This window comes from Onychomys torridus, chromosome 16, assembly GCF_903995425.1.
Source record: "Onychomys torridus chromosome 16, mOncTor1.1, whole genome shotgun sequence".
NCBI classification, from domain to species: Eukaryota; Metazoa; Chordata; class Mammalia; order Rodentia; family Cricetidae; genus Onychomys; species Onychomys torridus.
Window position 1 is genome coordinate 3,172,844 of NC_050458.1, and position 21,049 is coordinate 3,193,892.

Consider the following 21,049-nt stretch of genomic DNA (forward strand, 5'->3'; position numbering starts at 1 on the left):
TGGGAGAGAAGGCATGTACTACCACTCCAAGTTTAAGTTCCCTTTAAATAGAAAAATACCATTGACTGGGCTCACTGAAGGAAGTTTTCACATGGAAGTCCATTTATTCTATTCTGAATGGTAGAACACTTTGCCTAGTGTATGTGAGATCCTGGGTTCAATCCCCAGTATCACAAAAATTTTAATACACTAAGATAAATGTTCCATTGCATATCACTGAGTTGAAATAGTAATTCACTGTAATATTTTCTGATCTATGATACTAGAAATTTGGAAGTATAAAATTATACTCTTGTTTTTTTTTTAATAAAATTAATACAATTTGCTATTTATATCAACTTTCCAATGTGGGCAATCTTTGTATTAAAGTCCAGTAACAACCTCTTCCAGCCCTAGCATGCCATACCATTCCATAAATATTTAGATAGTTTTTTCAAGTTTATAAATACTCTCATTTGTAATTTCAGTGTGCTGTAACCACTCCTCCCTTTTAACTGTATTTGATTTTGTAAGGCAGACATGATGTTTACTTGTTTGAAGCACTGCGAAGTCTTAGTCAGGGCAGTAAAATTAGGATACATGTCATAGTGATACGCAGATGTGGTTGAAACTTTGATTCTGTGGTTTTACACTTGACTTTTTTATAATTTATAAGATGTGGAAAATGAACTCATAATTGGAAAAAGCTATTTTGATTGAGGTCAGAGTCTGACTGTTGCCTGCTGAGGGAAATGTCACTGTTGTGCCACATGCCTGGTTACCATAGGCAGAAGCATAGGTTTGTGCACCTCACCTGGCTAAGTTCTGGACATGCTTCTGCTTGCCATTTATAATGCCCATTAGGCACACAAACGGAAAGCAGTAATACGAGGTGATACATTGGAATGAAAGCTGAATTTCCCTTCATTGTCTTCCATCAAAGCAGAATTTATTATAGAAAGAGTTTGCTTTCCACACATTTCTTCATGTAAAATATTTGAACATTTTTTATATTTATTTATTTTTCTTTCTTAAGAAATTTTCTACTCACTCCACATACCATCCACAGATCCCCTCTTCTCCCTCCCCCCCCCCCTCAGCCCTCTTTCCCAAGCCACCCCACATCCCCCAAATCGAGATCTCTCATGGGGAGTCAGAAGAGCCCAGCACACTGAGCCTAGGTAGGTCCAAGCCCCTTCCCACTGCACCAAAGCTGTGCAAGGAGTCACACTACAAGCACGTCCTCCCATCATGGTCTCAGTGTCCCTCATCTGCAGAATCCCTCTTCTCTCTCATCAATTGGATGCCTGGAGCTCAGCCTGGTGCCTGGCCATGGATCTCTGCATCTGCCTCCATCTGTCACTGGACAGAGGCTCTATGATGACAGCTAGGTTCTTCACTAGACTGGTCACCAGAGTAGACCAGGCCAGGCACTGTCTGGACCACTGCCAGCAGACCAAGGTGGGGTCATCCTTGTAGATTCCTGAGAGCTTCTCTAGCACCCTGCCTCTTCCTATTCCCATGATGTCCTCATCTATCATGTTATCTCCCTCCCTGCCCTCCCACTCTGTCCCTGTTCCAGGTTGACCCTCCCATTTCCCTATGTTCTTATCCACCACTCCTCACCCTCTGCCACCCCCACACACACACCCAGTCCACTCATGTAGATCTCATCTTCTTCTCCTTCACAGGGTCATTCATGTGTCCCTCCTAGGGTCTTTCCCTGTTAGCTAGCCTCTCTGGAGTTGCGGGTTGCAGTCTGGCCATCCCTTCCCTCCCATTTAATATCCACTTATGATTGAGTACATACTATGTTAGTCCTTCTGAGTCTGGGTTACCTCACTCAAGATGATATTTTATCGTTCTATCTATTTGCTTGCAAATTTCATGATATCATGGGGTTTTTTTTACTGCTGAGTAGTACTCCATTGTGTATATGTGCCACATTTTGATTATCCATTCTTCAGTTGAGGGGTATCCAGGTTGTTTCCAGGTTCTGGCTATTACAAATAATGCTGATATGAACATAGTTGAACATGTGCCCCTTGTGGTATGATTGAGCATTCCTTGTGTATATACCCAAGAGTGGTATAGCTGGGTCTTGAGGAAGACTTATTCCCAATTTTCTGAGAAACTGCCATACTGATTTCCAAAGTGGCTGTACAAGTTTGCATTCCCACCAACAGTGGAGGAGTGTTCCCCTTGCTCCACATCCTCTCCAGCATAAGCTGTCTTCAGTGTTTATGATCTTAGCCATTCTGACAGGTATAAGATGGTATCTCAGAGTCGTTTTGATTTGCATTTCCCTGATGACTAAGGATGCTGAGCAGTTCCTTAAATGCAAGTCCAAGTGGATCAAAGACCTCAGCATAATCCAGTTTCACTGAACTTGATAGAAGAGAAATTAGGAAGTAGTCTGGAACGAACTGGCACCAGAAATCACTTCCTAAATATAACACCAGCAGCATAGACACTGAGAGTGACAATTAATAAATGGGACCTTCTGAAACTGTAGAACAAAAGACATGGTCAATAAGACCAAACGACAACCTACAGAATGGGAAAAGGTCTTCACCAACCCCACATCTGACAGAGGACTGATCTCCAAAGAACTCAAAAAGCTAGACTTCAAAATGCTGAACAATCCAATTAAAAAATGGGCTACAGAGCTTAACAGAGAATTCTCAATAGAAGAATCTCAAATGGCTGAAAGGCATTATGGAATTGCTCAACATCCTTAGTCATCAGGGAATCAGGGAATTGAACATGTTTTTATAGCATTTGTATTCATCAAGCTGGTGTGTGTGTGTGTGTGTGTGTGTGTGTGTGTGTGTGTGTGTGTGTGTATGTGTGTGTTGACTTTGCGTTTGAGTTTTGTGTGAAACAGGGTCTCATCTTCCATTCTGGCCTCACACTCATACTGTTCCCCATCTTCTAGATGTCAGGAATGCACTAATGTACCCCGCACCTGGCTAGGGCTGCTTTCCAGTGGGATTGTTTAAATGCTGACACTACCTAAGAAGAAGCTTCAACCCATCTTATCTTTTCTATTCTAAAATGCCACTGACAAGCATCTAACTGAAATAAGGAGCAATCTCCTGAGCACCATGCATCTCAACAGCCCAGGCTAGACCGGGAAACTGACCTATCTCGCTCCTTAAGAAGAGGAGTTAGCTCCGGTTCTCTTCTCAGCTCCAGCTGTAGTCTCCAAGGTGCTCGTTGTCTGAGTAGTGGATGGCTGTGAAGGGATGGGGAATGCACTTCAGTCATCTAGGAAGTAAACTGTCAGCAGGACATGTTTTCCCAGCTATTGAAAACCTTCTTATGTTGAAACCCACTGACAGTGAAACTGTAGAATTCCTGGGAGTTCAGTGCCATCTGGTTGTGCTCCAGGCTTTAAAGCTGTTATCTCCACATAAAATTTCAGAGCCCTATACTATTTTCCTCACCAAACTATCCATTTTTAAGCCACAAATATTTTTCCATCTCTTTCAGATTTTATCTAAAAGTATATTTTAACAGTATTTTTAAAAGTTCTTAAACAATAACAATTTATCTTGATGGATGGCATGCTGTGTTTTTTCATTTTATTTTAATTAGCCATTGTGGAACCAAATTCCCTTTTGTTTTAGTCTTTGGAATATTGTTTAATTATTGTTATCATGCCAGATATCTTAAAGGTTATTTTACCAATACAGTTTCATTTAACATAACCCATATGGAATCAATAGTCTAGTTTCCTAAAGTGAATGCTTGGAAAATCTTACATTCATATGTTAAGAGTACACATCCTTTCCTCATTAGTTGGAAAGTACGGGGATTTTGGCACAGGTTCTGTGTGGAAGCATTGTGCAGCTTTTATATGGATTTTGTTTTTAGCCTTTGATGACACTGTTTAGAATAGGAAGTATCTAATAAGTAAAGCATTTTGTCTCAAGTGCTGCCAGTGTGTTTAATATGTGCCTGGAGGTCTGAAACATTATCTTCTTCACTACAGTAATATGCATTTAATTCTCTGAAAGCAGAAGGTCGAACTTTTAAAAGGGACGCAAAGTACATTTTCAAACAGAATAATTTAAAACATATGGAACAGGGAACCAGAGTTATGTACAGTTGGTTTTTATGGTTTAATCATGATCATGTTAATGCACACCAGTAGCTAATTAAAGAAAACTTTTATTGTCCATTTTAAATAAGTTAGGTAGAGAGTAGAAGAGTCAGGGTACCAGTGCCGCCCAGAGATACACAGTCCACTCCCCCGCTGCACACGGAGACTGCTGGTTTTGAAAACTTAGTACAAAGCAAAAGCTATCTTGAGACTAATTACTTTGTGAACTTTTTGTTTCCCTCAGAGGAATGGTAAATTTGGTGATGCACAAGTTTAGGACCCAATACATACAGTGAATCATAAAGTGGTTCTTCACAGTGGGCCAGAACTTCCTCAGCTGGAGAGATAATCTACAGTGAGTTGGACAAACTGGTAGATTTTCAAACATGTCTCAATAGCCACCTTATTGTGGCGCTAAAATAATTTGGAAGTTTGGAAAAATGGAGGAAATCCCGGCTTTTAAGTAGAGTTCCTTTTTTTTGTTTGTTTGTTTTTTGTTTTTGTTTTTGTTTTTTTGAGACAGGGTTTCCCTGTGTAGCTTTGCGCCTTTCCTGGAACTCACTTGGTTGCCCAGGCTTGCCTCAAACTCACAGAGATCCACCTGCCTCTGCCTCCCGAGTGCTGGGATTAAAGGCGTGTGCCACCACGGCCCGGTTAGAGTCCCCATATTCTAAGGTGGGGATTTAGCTCAGTGGTAGATCACTTGCCTAGCAAGCGCAAGGCCCTGGGTTTGATCCTCAGCTCAAAAAAAAAAAAAAGAAAAAAGAAAAAATTAATAGTTTTCTAGAACTGAGAAATTTACCTCCTTTTCTTCCAAGGAGAGCCAGTCTTTTGTCTCCAGGTAGCTGCTGCTTTGCCCCTGCCAAGTGAGTGACATCTGCTAGAAGCTGTGTGCAATTCCCCAAGCAGCCTGAACACTCACTTTCCACTCCTCTCCCCAGGGTTAACACCTACAGGAACACCTACAGGAACATTGCTCTAGGGGAGACTAGATTTTAAACATTTATCTGTAAATCAGAAGCAAATTCTGCGTGTATAAACACTGCCGCCTCGGGTATGAAATTGTGGCTGACTTTACTGATTGAGACACAAAAATAGCTTATGAGGTATCAGTTCTTGGTTGGGGTTTGCCATGAAGCCCAACCTGAAGATTTACTTAAACTATATAAAACTTAGTTTATAAGGCCTCAAAATGTGGGCAATAATCCTGCATTACTTAAGTACTTATATTACTTTTTCAAATGTTATTTGAAATTTTGTAATTGGCAATGTATTTGGAGGTATATTTGAAAATCTTGACATAGTGACACAATGCTTTAAAAATTAATCTTTTATCTTGAAAACAAATGACTTCATTTTTACTTAGTTCCTAAATCAAGTCTATTTGTTCATGCATTCCAAGAATATTAACAAGGTGTTCCTTCCCTTTTACTGACAAACTGCTAGCTTTCTCTTCAATGACCTATTGAGTAATCTCCTTTAGCCTCAGTTTGTTCAGCTGTAAAATGGGAATAACAATACTTTCTCCTCAAAAGATGATAGCACTTAGGAAATACAGTGTATATAATATGTAACAATATGTAGCAAACAATAAACACACTCGTTAACAATCTCTGAGACATAATATAGTGTGGAAGTTAAACATCATGGAAGGGAGAGCATTAATCTGCCAGATTAACAACCCAGAAGGATTGTAGACATTTTTATAAAGAAGGGGTTGTTTTAACTTACCCTGTATAAAGTACTTTATCCTTATGTTCAGTACTTTGTGCCTCATTTGGTGCTGTTTCAGCCTTGCATGCCGGAGCTCCAGTGTGAGAAGGAATCCATCCAGAGAATAGGAGGATGGCTCACACTGTGCTCAGCTCACTGTGTGGAGGATGCAGAGAAGTCTTCCCACACATGTATTTGCATCTTAATGGTCCTTAATTCAGTCTACTAGGTGATTTGTTTTCCATTACTAGATAGGAAGAACAGTTATCACTGCACTTTGTGGATCTTCTTCAGTGTGTTGAGGATCTATTCCTACTTATGCAGTGGAAGAGATCATATCATCTAGAGTTCTTCACCTGGTAAAAGCTACAGATCTATAGCAGCTGCCCAGTATAGGGAATTTCCTGTGTGCCAGATACGTTATGAGGTAGACTGCATTTCCAAATCTTCACACCTACTCTATGAGGCATAATTAACTCTATTTTATGCATATCCTTAGAGAGGTTTGCAATTTTGTCCAAAGTCCTATAATTAGAGAGTGTTGGGCTTGGTCTCAGATTTGTCTGACTCCAAAGTCCATATAGAGCTGTGCATCACTATCCCTTATCTGTACCAGTACTCTGAGAAGTGTATGTACCATTAGACACTCTCATAGCTGTATGAATGTGTAGCAGGCTGGATGGTATAGCCTCCTGTACATGCAGTTTGAATGTATGTTGTGTGTCTGTGTGATAGCCCAGTGTTCGGGGGCATGATTAACCAATAAGAGAAAGTAATGCAATCAAGAAAAGTAGTAAATACAGGATGTGGGACGCTACTGTGGGCACAAGAGTGCTGTAGACACTAAACCTTTGTAAGCAGGAACACACACTAAAATAAGGATACAATGCATAGCAGAATGAGGACAGTGGTGCAGTCACTTAATCAAGTGTTGTATACTGTGCAGCACAATGTGTGTAATATAATGTACTTTTATGTGACTGACAGTACAGTAGGCTTCTGTATATCATGTCACATAAATGTGACAGACCCATTGCATTCGCATACTCAAGACATCAAAATGAAGCAGCAATTTTTGAGTTCCATAATCTTGTAGGAACTCTGGTTTATATGCAGCCCACCATCTAACCATAATTGTTCTAATACTATCTGGTATTAATACCCCAGAACATTTTAGCATATAATTTATGCTGTAGTAGAATTGTATGAAGTACTAAGATCACCAAGAAGGGAAAGTTTTGATGGATGACTCTTTGCCAGCTGTGACCAGCACAGTGAGGTGCGGTGGTCAGGGCAAGAGCACAGAATATATAAAATGACAGAAAACATGGTGCCTCTAAAAGTAGGGATACATTGTTTTGTTTCAAATAATGTTTTTGTGTTTCTTGGTTCTGTAGAATCAAGATAAATGTTGTTGGAAAACCTTTTCATAAGTGTTTCCTCATTATCTTTCATTATTAGTTATTTAACACTTAACAATGAGTGGTAGTCAGTATAGATAACTGATAAAATCCTCCCAGAGTCCTGAGGAAGATGCTTCTTTGGGAAAGGAATCTACGTACATTATGCTCTTTTGCCCATTTACTTTATTCCTTTATGACAGGACTGTGTACAGCTTGAGTTCTGTCCTGGGTCTCAGTCTCTTTGTACCTACTTGTTTCTGTCCTCTGAAGGCCCTGGTAACAACAGCCCTCATGTTCTTTGTCTCACCTTCATGGTCTGTCTCCTCGTCCTCCATCTACCCTTCCTGGCTCCTTACCCCTGGCCCTGGTAAACTCTACAGGAGATCTGCTTTACCTCTACAGAATCTGTATCCTCCCTTCTCTCTTGCCAGGTAGTTCTCTCTGCCTGTGGAATTCTGCTCCAGTCCCTCTGGCACCTGGTTATGCAAAAAGCCCTATTGTCCTCAGTCAGTCTCTCTGCAATGCCCTTAGGCATGGGGGGGAGGGGGATGGTCTGAGCTTCATTTGCACAAGAAACAAAGCTGTATCTACAGCCTGCTTATCTCCTAGGCTGGGGGCTGGGGTTAGTTACCTAGAGGTTCAACGGGTCTGAGAAGCTGAACTGTTTGCGAAATGGTCTAGTATTATATGGGCCTACAATAAATTCATAGTAAGGCGCAGCTGAATATTAAGACTGTATAACACCAAATATTCCATGACCCTTGGTCAGTCAAAGTATAGCTTTAATACACAGCTGAATCTCTTGGCCCACAAGAAGTCAGCTTACAATAATTTGTAGCATTTGACAAAATATTTTTTAACCAGTAAAATTGCAATCTAAAAACTGATAAATAACACTTAGTACTTATACTGTGCTTTAGGAATATTTGTCTATCACAAGTTGCCTTGGATCCTAGTGCAGTACTTTTGGAAATACTCAGTAACTTAAGTTTTTCATGCTACTTACCTTGTACTTTAACTTCTGGGAACCTGCCCTAAAGTTCTGATCATTTCTTATAGATGCCTGTTGGCATGAATTAAAAGCCCAAATTTCTAGTTGTGTAGGAATTGTTGAAAAAAATTACTCCTAACATTACCTGAAATGCTATACAGCTTTTTACAGACTCTTTTAAAGTGGTATTCAAGAGGCTACGGCAGGAAAGAGAGACTTTGTGGTTGTGTGTATGTGTTGGGGCCAAGCATGGCTCCACGTGTGGGCTACATAGCAAGACCCTGCCACAGAAACAAAGTAAGTTACAAGGATAATACCTTGTCTAGAAATGGATTTCAAATTTCTCTCTTCAATATGATTATAACCAAAAAAGGGTCTGAGTAGCAGAAAGAAAAAAACCGAATATGTTAAATAATATGGTTGATGTTACTTGCTAATGCAGTGGGAATAGGGTAAGTTTGTTTTCTTTTTCTTATTTTTATGGATTCCCCATGTTTATATGGATTAGTCTGTATCACTTCAAAGAGTAGCAAATGAAATGCCCAATGCCCAGTAGATAGTCAGAGGATCTCAGAAGGAGAAGCTGAAGGTCTCAGAGGAATTCTACCCATCTGCTGCCACCAACCTGCCCTTCCTTCTCCACAGGGAGTCGTTAATGGAAGACATTAGGGAAAAGCTACTTCCAGAGGCTTTCCTTACTGAATTATTGACTCACCTTACTTCCTTCCTAATTCTGTGTAGGAATTTAACATCTTTTTAAATGTCATGCATTTATTTTAATTTGATGATCTTTGCCCTTCAGAGCCAGAGTCTGAGCTTCTTATATTTTCCCCCTTTTTTACTGTTCAAAATCCTATAAACTAGTTTTATAATAAGGATGAAAAACACAGTGCAACCTGCAGCCAAGTGGAACCTGTATTCACTAACAATAACCCTGATTGGTGGCTGGAATCATTTATTATATTATTTGTGGGATTGTTGTAAGACTACCAAAGTAATTATTTGGGGCAACTTTTTTTTGTTGTTGTTTTTTGGTTTTGGTTTTTGTTTTTCGAGACAGTGTTGCTTTTGCACCTTTCCTGGAACTCACTTGGTAGCCTAGCCTGGCCTCGAACTCACAGAGATCCACCTGGCTCTTCCTCCCGAATGCTGGGATTAAAGGCGTTCGCCACCACCTCTCGGCATGGCAACATTTTTAAAGGCTGATTTGTTGTATTAATATAAAGTGAGAAATAGTGACCCTCAGAAGTACATTTTAATATACTCTTGATAGTCATTCTCAAGAATTTGAGATGGTGTCAAGCATCTTGGCTGTTGGGAGACTGAGGCATGAGGACTGCTGCAAATGTCAGGCTGGCCTATATGACATAGTTCCAGGCTAGCCCAGGCCAAGGAGCAAGAGCCTTTCTCAAAAAGAAGAAAAAAAAAAAAAAAGAAGAAAGAAAATGTCCATTGGATTATGAAGTGATTTAGGGGTGGGGTGGGCTTTTATGTATTTTTTGTGGTTCTTATGGCTTTAAGTTGTACTAAATTCCTTTTAAGTTCCTTTAAACAGCATGTTTAAGTAATATTGTTCATACAGTGACACTTCATGCATAATTACCTGACATAGCTGCTTGTTTTTTCTTAAAGATCTCTAAGCAAGAACAGAAGAAAATGGATACATTTGATGGAGGCATAGCTGAAACTTCTTCCCGATACAGTGGCGCTCAGGACAGTGGAATCGGCAGTGACAGCGTTCAAATCCGAATTGTACAAATAGAACAGTACAGCGGTGCCAGTCAGCACCGCATTGCCCGCCCCTCACACCAGTCATCAATTGTGAAAAATCTCAATTTCATTCCCTTCGACATATTTATTACTGCAAGTAGGATCTCACTAATGACCTATTCCTCCGCGGCCTTACCCAAGTTCAAATTACCAGAACAGAAGGGAGGTGAGAAAACAGACAAGAATTCCTTAAACCTGCCAGAAGCTGATTCTGATGGAGCTCAGCCTAACCAGGCATGCATTTCCATGGTGACTGCTGAAGATCTCTTAAGCAGTAGCAATTCTTTTTCTTCAGGGAAAAAAATAAGGGTTCTCTCTCTTGAAAGCCTCCATGCGTCCACACGGTCATCTGCTAGACAAGCACTTGGCGGCACTGTTGTCCGGCAGCCTGGCCGAAGAGGGACCAGTGACTTCGAGCTCCATCCATTTCTCTACTTAATTGTATCCCAGCCTTCCTTGCTTCTGAGTTGTCATCACAGGAAACAGAGAGTGGAAATATCCATCTTTGATGCTATGCTTAAGGGGGTAGCCTCTGACTACCAATGTACAGGTAAGAGCCTTGATGTAACTCGAGTGTAGTTATTTTATTTCCCATTTCAAGATTGACCAAACAAAAACAGCTGACAGATCAGACATGCCTTCTCTTCTCTGCAAAATATGGTAAATACATATCTGCAACTGACTTGAGTCTAAGAAAATGTTGGGAAAATGTAGCAACATTTAACATTAGTATTCTCATTGTGCCTCCAAATATTTTATCTTTTTCCTCAATAATTTAACGAAATGGGCTCTTTCTTGGCTGCAGAGATACTTATAATGTCTAGTGTTTGGGAATCATAGCTATTTTTACTGGTAATGGCCCTTAGGTTGGCTATCCAAATTAGTACAGTTGTTTTAAAAAAAGAAGAATAAAAAGTCACAGCCCCTACCATGCCTTTCTTACAAACAGAGAGCATCTTATATTATTATAACCATATGGAATTCCTGAAAATCATTGAGACTAGGAACGGGAGCTGTTCAGAGTTAAGATGTATGAACATTAAATAATAAGATCCAGTGAAAATGGAATCAGAGTGTGAGAGACCCTGGAGATTTAGTAGCAAACATGGAAGAGTAGCTATGAATGTGATTCAAGACTTGAAGAGGAACCTAACAAGCACATGATAGTTTGGCATGTTGCTATCACACCTAATGGATAGAAGTCAGCAATGAGACATTTGCAGAGCTGATCTGATCTGAAACTCAGGCTGTTAATTCTTCTCATTAGAGAGCCACTGAACTATTTTCTTGTTGCTACAACAAACACAACTTCAGGAGAGGAGGGGTTTTTTTGCCTCATGGTTTGAGGGGATACATACAGTCAGTCCCTCATAGCAACAACAGCATAGATAGGAGATGGCACTCACATTGTGTTCACAAAGCACAGGCGGTCGCTGCTGGTACTCCATCTACTTTCTCCCTTCCTCCTCCTTATTCTTTTTCCCTTCTTATTTTTGAAATCCTACTCTAGTCCTTGGGGTGACACCTCTCCTATTTAAGGGGGATCTTCCCTTCTCAGTTAAATCTCTGCAAAGTCCTCACAGTATCATCTAAAGGTGTGTCTCTCAGATGACTCCAAATCTCTTCCAGTTGACAACAAAGATTAAACATCACAACCATTTTACATTTTACATAGCACATTACTGGAAAACAGGCAGCAAGGTGAAGACTCAGGTCAAGGGTGTGGAACCCAAGGCTCTTGCCAAGACTGCTTCCTGGTCTCTCCTGTAATCCTCTGTAATAGTATCAAGCTGGCAGCTCATACTAGTCTTCTAAAGGCCAGCTGCTCACCTGTAAAGAACGGTTGATCCACTGGCAGTTTAAATCAGCCATGTTGAGTATTTATTTATACCATAGATATTGGGAAATGCTCTCAAACCGCTCTACTATTGTGAGACCCATTTGTTAACATTAACTGGCAACTACTGTCTTCCTTCTTCAAACATTCTCATCCTTGAGAGCCTGTGATGTAATAGGTACTTCAAGGTACTAGAGATCTTGCAGGTGCTGTGTTAGCAGAACTTTTATTATTATCTGAGGATTTCTACCTACTTAACTGATGCTTCTTTATGGTTCGGCTTAGCATTGGTTGGAACTTGATACAGATTAGAATAGTAAATCTTAATTCCCATCACCTCCTTAAAGTCACTTAGCTACAATCTCTTATGTAGGTAGGGGTCTTCAGTGGCTCTGCTAAGAGGTAATTGGAAAGACAGGGAAGAATCGGGGCAGGGAGAGCTGATAGGAACATCTGTAGCCTCTTCCCAAACTTGCTTTGTAGATATACCGAAATCACAGATCACTCTCTTTGCTTACTTCAAGCTCAACATATTGGTATGCTGTGTGTGTGTGTGTGTGTGTGTGTGTGTGTGTGTGTGTGTGTGTGTGTGTACACATATATGAGGCAAGCAAATAGTCCATAGTAAATGAATATGAATTGCCAATGATGGGTTTCACTTTTCCAAGTATATAGAAGTAAGTTCAATTTAATCTATTTTATTAGTATACTTCTAAATAATATGTCTGTGTCTTTTTGTCAAAATTTGTATTCAACAAGGTTATAAGAGCTCAAAGCAAAGATACTCATTTGGATGATAATATCTTAGAATAAAAGAATAAGGGAGATTTAAGTCTTTCTTTCATGAGTTGGGGATTGGTGTAAAACCCAATTAAAGCAGATGGAGCTGGAGGAAAGGTCATGGCCTTGTGTTTGAGTAGAGTTACCTTCTGAAGAAAGTCTACTGAGGAGTGTTTTGTGGGTGCCTTCCTCGGGCATCTCTTAGACCCTTGCATAGAGCAATTCTTGATTATAACCAAGTATTACCACTATAGTATGTACTTTACATGGTCATGTTTCTTAAAAGTTAGTTTAGCGCTTTAGGAAATGTGGTAGAAAACCAAAACTGTAAGTAGTTAAAATACAATGACTTCAAACAAACAAACAAACAAACAAACAAACAAACTATAACTGTCACTGAGTACTCCATCAAGAATTGTCCTGCTTTAATACATTCTTTTATTTCACCCTAATAATAACTCTGTGAGGATGTCATGTTTTGTATTACAGATGGAGAAACTAAGAAATAAAGCTTAGAGAAGTAATTCCCCAAAGTCAGAGCTGTAGTGGGAACAGCTACAACTGCAAAGCCAACATCAGTCACTTTTCTGCAGCTAGACTGTCCACCTCTAGGTGTACCAAGGAGAGAGCTGTGAGCCATTGTCCCTTCAGACTTCTCTCTATACACAGGTTGTACACATGGTTCCCTCTCCAAGTTTTAACTGGTGAATTTGTCTATTAAATGTGTCCAATGATGTGACTATACAATATAGTCTGTCTTCACAATGTGACAAACCTGACTTCACATTCTGGTGCTATTATGGGATGTAGAATTATCTATCTGATAGGGCAGTTGTGATGGAGAGAGGTAATTTATGAATAATTCTAAGGTACTAATGCTAATAATTCGTAGCATTAAGTCTAGTAAGTAGGAGGCTGTAGTTGGAGTTTTTCTGCCTGGCCCACAGTCAGGACAAATCTCTCTCACCCGCCAGTCCCACAGTCGCTCAGACCCATCCAAGAAAGCACACAGAAACTTACATTGCTTACAAACTGTATGGCTGTGGCAGGCTTCTTGTTATCTACTTCTTCTATCTTAAATTAACCCATTTCTGTTAATCTATACTTTGCCACATGGCTTGTGGCTTACCAGTGTCTTTACATGTTGCTTCTCATGGTGGCGGCTGGCAGTGTCTCCCCCCCAGCCTTCCACTTCCCAGAATTCTCCTCTCTCCTTGTCCCACCTATACTTCCTGCCTGGCTACTGGCCAATCAGCATTTTATTTATACAGATTAATATCCACAGCAGGAGGCCCTAATAAATGTTTGTTATTGCTGCTTCCATCATTGTCATATGGCAGAAAGATTACTAAGCTAGAAAACAGAAAACTGGACTTTTATTGCTGACCCTGCTTTAGTTGGCAGCTCTCTTGTGCAGATACTTCACTTCCTTGTGTTTCTGTTGCCTTATCTACTGAACAAGATATCAACAAGGACAATTCATTCCAGGTCTGCAGCTTTGTCATTCTGCAATCTAGAATTCACCTCCCCACCATTACTTTTTGAAAACTGTGGTCTATAATTAATCCGAACTGCTTTAGCTGAAAGCCAGAGATGTTAGGTTAAAATCTGGAGGCAAGCCTCATACCAGTTTAATACTGCTGTTGACTTTTGAAGATACGAATTTTCCTTGGTACATGAAAATGCACTGATTAGTTTTCTCAGGGTTTTAAATAATTTTTATTAAGTATTAATGAAATTGTCATTTAAAGCTAGATGTTGGAAAGTTCTTTCCAGTTGGCCATCCACTTGGGTGAACTGATCAACTCTTGTTACCATTTTACTCATCAAAACAGAATCTATGTAGTGCTTCCCTATCCCCTAGAAGAAACCTGTTCCATGTACATTATTCTGTGGGAGTCCTAAGATAGTAATTTTCACATAAGGAAATATGCATGGCTATTCTGTTAAAGTTCATAGGGGTGGAAGTAGCTGGCTCTATATTTGAGTTCTAAAGTCAAGAGTCCTTATCATCTGAGTTGAAAGAATAAAATGGATTGTCAAAATGAAGCTAACCTTCCAAGAAAGTTTATGAGAAAATTCAAAACCAGCAGAAGTTAAAAATCAAGGAATAAACAGGTTGTGTCTTTCTACATTGTTCATATTTGGGGGACATTTAAATGAATATTTCACTAAAGTAACAGCCTGGCAATGGGGAATTTAGCATGTATGTATGTGCAGGTTGCTTTGGTCAACTTAATACAAACCTAAACATTTCTGGGAAGAGTGAACCTCGGTTGAGGAATTATTTCCACCAGACAGACCTTTGGGCATGTCTCTGGGGCATTTTCTTGTTTGCTAATTGATATAGGAACCTGTCCCACTGAGGTGGTTCCTTCAGTGAGCAGGTAGGCCTTTGCTATATAAGGAAAGTAGCTAAATAGTCCTGTAAGTAGTGTTCTCTGTGGTCTCTGCTTCACTTCCTGCCTTGGTTTCCCTCAGTTATGGACAGTAACCTATAACCCTTTCCTTCCCAAGTTGCTTTTGGTCATGGTGTTTATCACAGCAACAGAAAGCTAACTAGAGCAATATGCTTCTCAATGGCTTTATTAAATCAATGTTTTGAACATACCTGCAGTTCTTAAGGAGATATTGTTTGGGTTTGGAGGGTCATTTTTGTATTTAGTTAGTTTTCAACTAAAAAAAATTATTATAAAAAATTGACACAATGTTACTTGTGTATATATATCTTTTATATTAGGATCCTGTGGAGCAAATGTAAATAAAGAATTTTGTTTCACTCTTTTAAAGGGCCTGTTATGTTTACAGGATAATATTTAAGAAGAGAAAAATAATTGTTTTATTTAAGAAAATGTGATGTTCAGGTTTTTTTTGTCAACCTGACACAAGCTTGGATTTTCTGGGAAGAGAGAACCTCAAATGAGAAAATTTCTCCATCAGATTGACCTGTAGGCAAGTCTATGGGGCATTTTATTGATTAGTGATTGATGTGTGAAGGCTTAGTCTACCATGGTGCCAGCCCTGAGCAGATGGTCTTCCTGGCATAATAAGAAAGCAATGCAGTAAATAGCACTCCCAACATGGTCTCTGCTTTTCCTTGCCTTTGAGTTTCTGTCCTGATGTTTCTTCAGGACAGACTGGAAGCTGGAAGCTGAAATCAATTCTTTCCTTCCCAGGTGGCTTTGGGTCATAGTTGTTTATCAGAACAACAGAGAGGCAAACTGGTATAAAACAAAATTAGCATTTTAATTTAACTCATGATATAGCATCTAATTCATTTTATTCATTCATTTGTGTTAAAAAAAGTGTGTGTGGGGGGGATCCATGCCAGGGTCATCTTAGACAATAGGAGTCTAGAGTTCAGACTGTTAGAACGTTAAGTGATGGTCCTTGTTAAAGCATGGCTCTGAGTACTCTAGGGAGGTGGAAGTCTAATGTTAGCTTATGAAGGACTCATTCTGCTAACATATTAAGGGCATCATAATAAAGACTTTGAATGTAAACACTAAAACTCTGTTGAACATTTTTAGAATGTGCTGTTGTATCTCAAAATAATTCTATTAAATCTATCAGTGTAGTTTTTGAAACTTTCTTCCTGTTTATTTACTCAGCTCCACTTAATGCTGTAGGACCTCTTACTCCTTTGTGTGCTTTCACTCTGTTCTCAGACCATCTTTAGGGCAGTCACTCATTCATTCATTTTGAACTCCTGCCATCTATGAAACAAATGCAGATGCTTGGAAACCTGTAATAAGGGAGACCTAGTTTCTGCCTTCAAGCATCTCACTTCAATAACTGTGCTGAGAGTTGCTGATAAAGATTTAGGGAATGTAGGTCTTCGTAGAATGAGGTATGCTAGGAGGCATTGAATGATGGACTTGTACTTCTCAAGAGACACTTCAGAAAGCTGCGTCAGACAGCCTGAACACAGAGGACTATTCTAATTCTGTTAGTAGTAGATTCAGCTGTTATTCTGCCCTACATGAGTTCTAATGAGAAGTCTGTGGTTATTGCAATCACAGCTTCTTAATCCATAATTAGTTGTTTTTCTGTAACTGTTCCATGACCTTGTTTCTTCTCTGTGCTAGTTATCATGTGTTTGAACTTGAATTGCTTGAATTTATTCATTTTGAGGTTTGGTGAGCTTCTCAATTTTGTAAATTGGGCTTTTGGTTTGTTTCTATTAAATGTGAGGTCTTGGAGACATCATTTATTCAAATTTGTTTACACCACTCTGTCTGACTTCTGGTGCTCAGGGTTACTTCTGGTTCTGTCCCACAGAGCTCTACAGACTTTCATCCCACCTTGACCCATGTGGTCATATGGTTTTTATTGACTATTCATTTTTTGTTTTCTTGTTGGAAATTTGTGTTATTTCTACCCATTTCAAGTATGTGTACATTGGCCTTATGAAGTGTGAGTGTAATATTGACTGACAGTCTTAAATACCTTTGTCGCTGCCACTAGCACAGCCATCATCCTCTCCATACACTCACACACGCACGCGCACGCACACGCACGCACGCACGCACTCTCAGCACAAAGCCAAGAGGAAAGAGAAAGGATACAAGGTTCCCTTTCCCAGTTCCTGAAACCATAGGGACCTTAGTTCCCAGAGTGTATTGCTGTTTCCGTGGTCTGCTTCCCGTTGCTGTGCACATGGCTCAGGGCTCACTCTTAAGTCAAAGTTATAAGAAAAGAGAACAAAAACAAAGACAAAGCAAACACAGAGATTCACTGCTGAATGAGTCATATCTGTAAGCTTGGCACCTCTTCCCAATTTGTGGAATTCTTACTTTTCAGAGTGCGTGTGTACGTGTGTGTGTGTGTGTGTGTGTGTGTGTGTGTGTGTTTAAATTAGTAACAGGATATGAGTTAGGTGGAAATGAAGTTACTCTGTTATGTCTGGTACTAGAAATTCTGCAGTTTTAAAATAATAAATTCCAGTCCAGTAGCTAGGGCCTGGTGTTCTGAAAAATTTACTATGTTTTCCTGTAGAAGTCGTATTTTACTGTCTACATCTGTGAGCATGGATCATTTGAGGAGATGGTAATGATAATTACTACTCCCAAGAAATTGTCAGTATTAACCCAAATTTTATCCATATCACCACTAAGCTAGCTCCTGCCCAAATATGCAGAGGTAACAGTGATGTTCCCTTTGGGGTTCCTTAGTGATTTGTTTTCATACATCCTTTAGAAAAGGAAATACTGTGAAATTGTCTTTGTTGTCAGTCCACAGGGTGTATGAAATATATATTTGCACACACATATGTATATGTATTTTATATATTTATACATAATATATATTATATGTTTATATATGCATTTTTGAGACAGGGTCTGGGGATGTAGCCCAAGCTTGCCTGCAGCTTGCCATCTCCTGCCTCAACTGCTCAAGAGCTTGGAATTAGCTATAGACCACCTTTTACTTATTATATGTATATATACATGAATTATAAATTTTGTAGATTCTAACCAGAATATGTGGCAAGTAAAATCTGCTATTCAACTACACCTAATTTATAAAGTTAAAGTGAGATAAAAATTGTAACAGTTCTTATCTTAACCATGTTATTTTATAAAGTGTAATTTCCAATCTGAATAACCTAGTGAACCCAAATTATACTAGTTATATCATTAAGTATATGCAATACTATATTTTTATTTCCTTATTCTAAAAACTGGACGTATATACTTAAAGACTAGCTTATCAGCTTGAGTTCATTTTTGACAGTTAATAATCAATTAAAAATTATTTTCAATATAGTCCAATTAAATAGTACATCTGTAAGCCAACAGATTTTTAAATATTAACGTATACGTCAACAGCTTTTTCATGCCCTGGCCACCTGGAGCAGCCTCTGGCAGAAATGAGCTCCCTGCCAGTACCTTTATATGTGACAGCTGTAGTGTTGGCAATGTTCATTTAAATAAAGATGTATGTAGTTGTTTGCAACATAATCATATTAGTTGTGTTTATAAATATTTTTAAGTGGTATTTGTTTTGTTTAAGTAATGAAGTACAGATTTTAAATGGCCTCCTAACTTGACAGTGTAGCCTAAGGCAGCTTCAAAACATCATTTTCCTTATTTGTTTGATGATTTTGTATTTTTTTTTTTTTTTTAGTTTGTTTGTTTGCTTTTGAAGAAATGGCTGTGCCATCTGGCCATTTGTGGACAAGTTCAACCATCCTAAGGGAATTAACCAACCTCATATTTCCGTAGTACACAGTCAGTCCAGGATCAAACTTCTCAGGCTAAATGAAAACAATTCCTTTGCCCACTCAGAACTTCTGTACTGATAATAACTTTTTGAATATCGGATAGATTAAAATAAAAAATTTAAAGTTGATTGGAAAGTATCATGCTGAGATAAAGCAAGTCATAACACACTTTTTTGGATGCTAACATCAAAGACACAGTGTATGTAACATTGGATATTTTTCTGTATTTTCAAATGCTGTAGATATGAGATAAGGTCCACTAAAGAGTCAGACATTGAGTGGAACCCAGTAAGAGTTCTAGATTTAGAGATTATCAGTATTAAGTTCTAATTTCAGCTCTGTGTTTTTATAGCTCTGTATGGCTGTAAGCAAGTTAATCGTAATCTCTCTAAGCTTTAGTTTCACTATCTGTGACATGGGGATGACACTGGTAGCAGCTTCTTGGGGCCATCAGGAGGAACAGACAATGTATATTTGCTATTCTTAGTTCATTGTGTGGCATAGAGTTTAATAAATGTTAATGTTATTGCATTTGCTTTTATTATTTTGTGTTACTACCTTTAAGTCCATTTAAAATAGTGATTGTAATTGGCTAAAAAAAATTTCGTCTGTCTCAAGTGCCATTAAAGCTATTGTGCAACATGAAATGTTTCAATTACATCAGTTGGCTGGGTCACCCTTTCAAATAGGACTGAAGAACATGTGCCAAGGACATTTGAGTAAACCAACAGTTGAAAAATCATAAACTAGTTTCTTACACCTCATAAATCATATCTTGATTTCATTGAGTCATTATGGCTTTATGAAAAGAACTGAATTACATGTGTCTTTAGAATATAAGCTTGTTAATGTCCCTGGAAAGGCTTAGAATTAACCTTTAATGTCATAAGAATCACAACTTGAACATTTATCTGAAAATTTAGCTTCTGGGAAGATTTCTTGCTGGTCTGTAACATGAAGTGAAACTAATTCACACATTTTGGCAAATAAGTAGATTGCTTAAATGCATTGCTCAGGGAGAAAGGTAATGAGAAGTATGTGAGAAATGACCTAATCATTGTGGAGGATTAATAATATATGATGAAATACATTGGAGATAAAATCACAAGACTTGACTTTTTATCTTAGTTCTGCTGCCCAGTTTCTTTCATGCAGCAACTAAATTTTTGATGATATAAATTCCTTCATAAAAGTGATGCAGCAATATCTGCTCTGTATACTTTTGTACATTATGATGTTACTGAACTCTTTGCTTAGGAAACGGATGTTTACAGTTAGAATTAAGTTCATCTTCCTTGAAAGTATGACTACTTTTTATTAAATAGGAGAGCAAGTACCCGTGTTAAGTTGCACTAAATTTTAATCAAATGTTGTCGTATAAAATATTTGAAACTCGTGCTATAATTTAACATGAAAACAACCAAATAGGAAAGATTTAGAATATCAAAGGAAGAGCAAAACAAACCAAAATATAAAGTCAAAAGAAATGCATTGAATTGTTATTGCACACATTACCTCTGGTTACCATATGAAGTAGCAATACCAATTTCCTTCCTAGCAAGGTGAGGAAGACTTATTTCTAAAAGAAAGAACCAAGGACACTTTAATCCATTCCTTTCTCATTGGTGTAGGATACAGAACAGCAGAGCATGGCAAAAGAGCAGATGCCTGGGCAACAAAATGAGCTGCTGCTCACCTGGACACCAGGACAGTTCAGAATTTGACTCCTGGTTATTTTCTGTCCAGCACTGAATTATTAGAACATATTCTTTACCTCAGTTCCTTCACAATTTAATTTTCAGGTATTATAGGACATCATAGGCTACATTTGATTCTGTGGCTTTTTAACAAAGAAAGGCTAGCTATTTAAACTATAAATGGTAAAACAAATACAGAAAAGGTTACATATTATATATTTGTTTTCCTTTTCCACGTCCAGTGGTCAGATGCCTGGCTTTTCCTTTCAAGGACCTGCACTCCATGCATTGTGCACAAGAAAGCCAGATGCGGCTGTGGTCGCACACTGCTCTCTCTCCCGTGGTGTTCACCATCTTCGGTTTCACAGACACAGATCCAGTGCGTGGGCCATCCACAATGCTTCCAAGTCAATTATCGACAAGCTCTGTCATCAATAAAGATTCCTTTTTTATGATTTGGTTTTATATGTGTTGGGTGCTTTGCCTTCATGTATGTGTATGTGCCACATGTGTGTCTGTTGCTCATGGTGACTAGAAAAGGGCAC

General features: G+C 38.8%; 1 protein-coding gene across 5 annotated transcripts in view; it reads left to right on the plus strand.

Annotated features, from left to right (window-relative positions):
• Positions 1–21,049, plus strand: part of Vps13b (vacuolar protein sorting 13 homolog B) — a 553,125-nt gene that overhangs the window by 342,895 nt on the left and 189,181 nt on the right. For 4 of the 5 annotated variants that reach the window (XM_036207944.1, XM_036207941.1, XM_036207943.1 and 1 more), the window contains exon 34: positions 9,827–10,514. In XM_036207944.1, the coding sequence (XP_036063837.1) occupies positions 9,827–10,514 (688 nt within the window). Of the gene's footprint in view, positions 1–9,826; positions 10,515–18,710; positions 19,299–21,049 lie in introns of those variants that run through there. The other variant, XM_036207945.1, reaches the window with a different exon arrangement.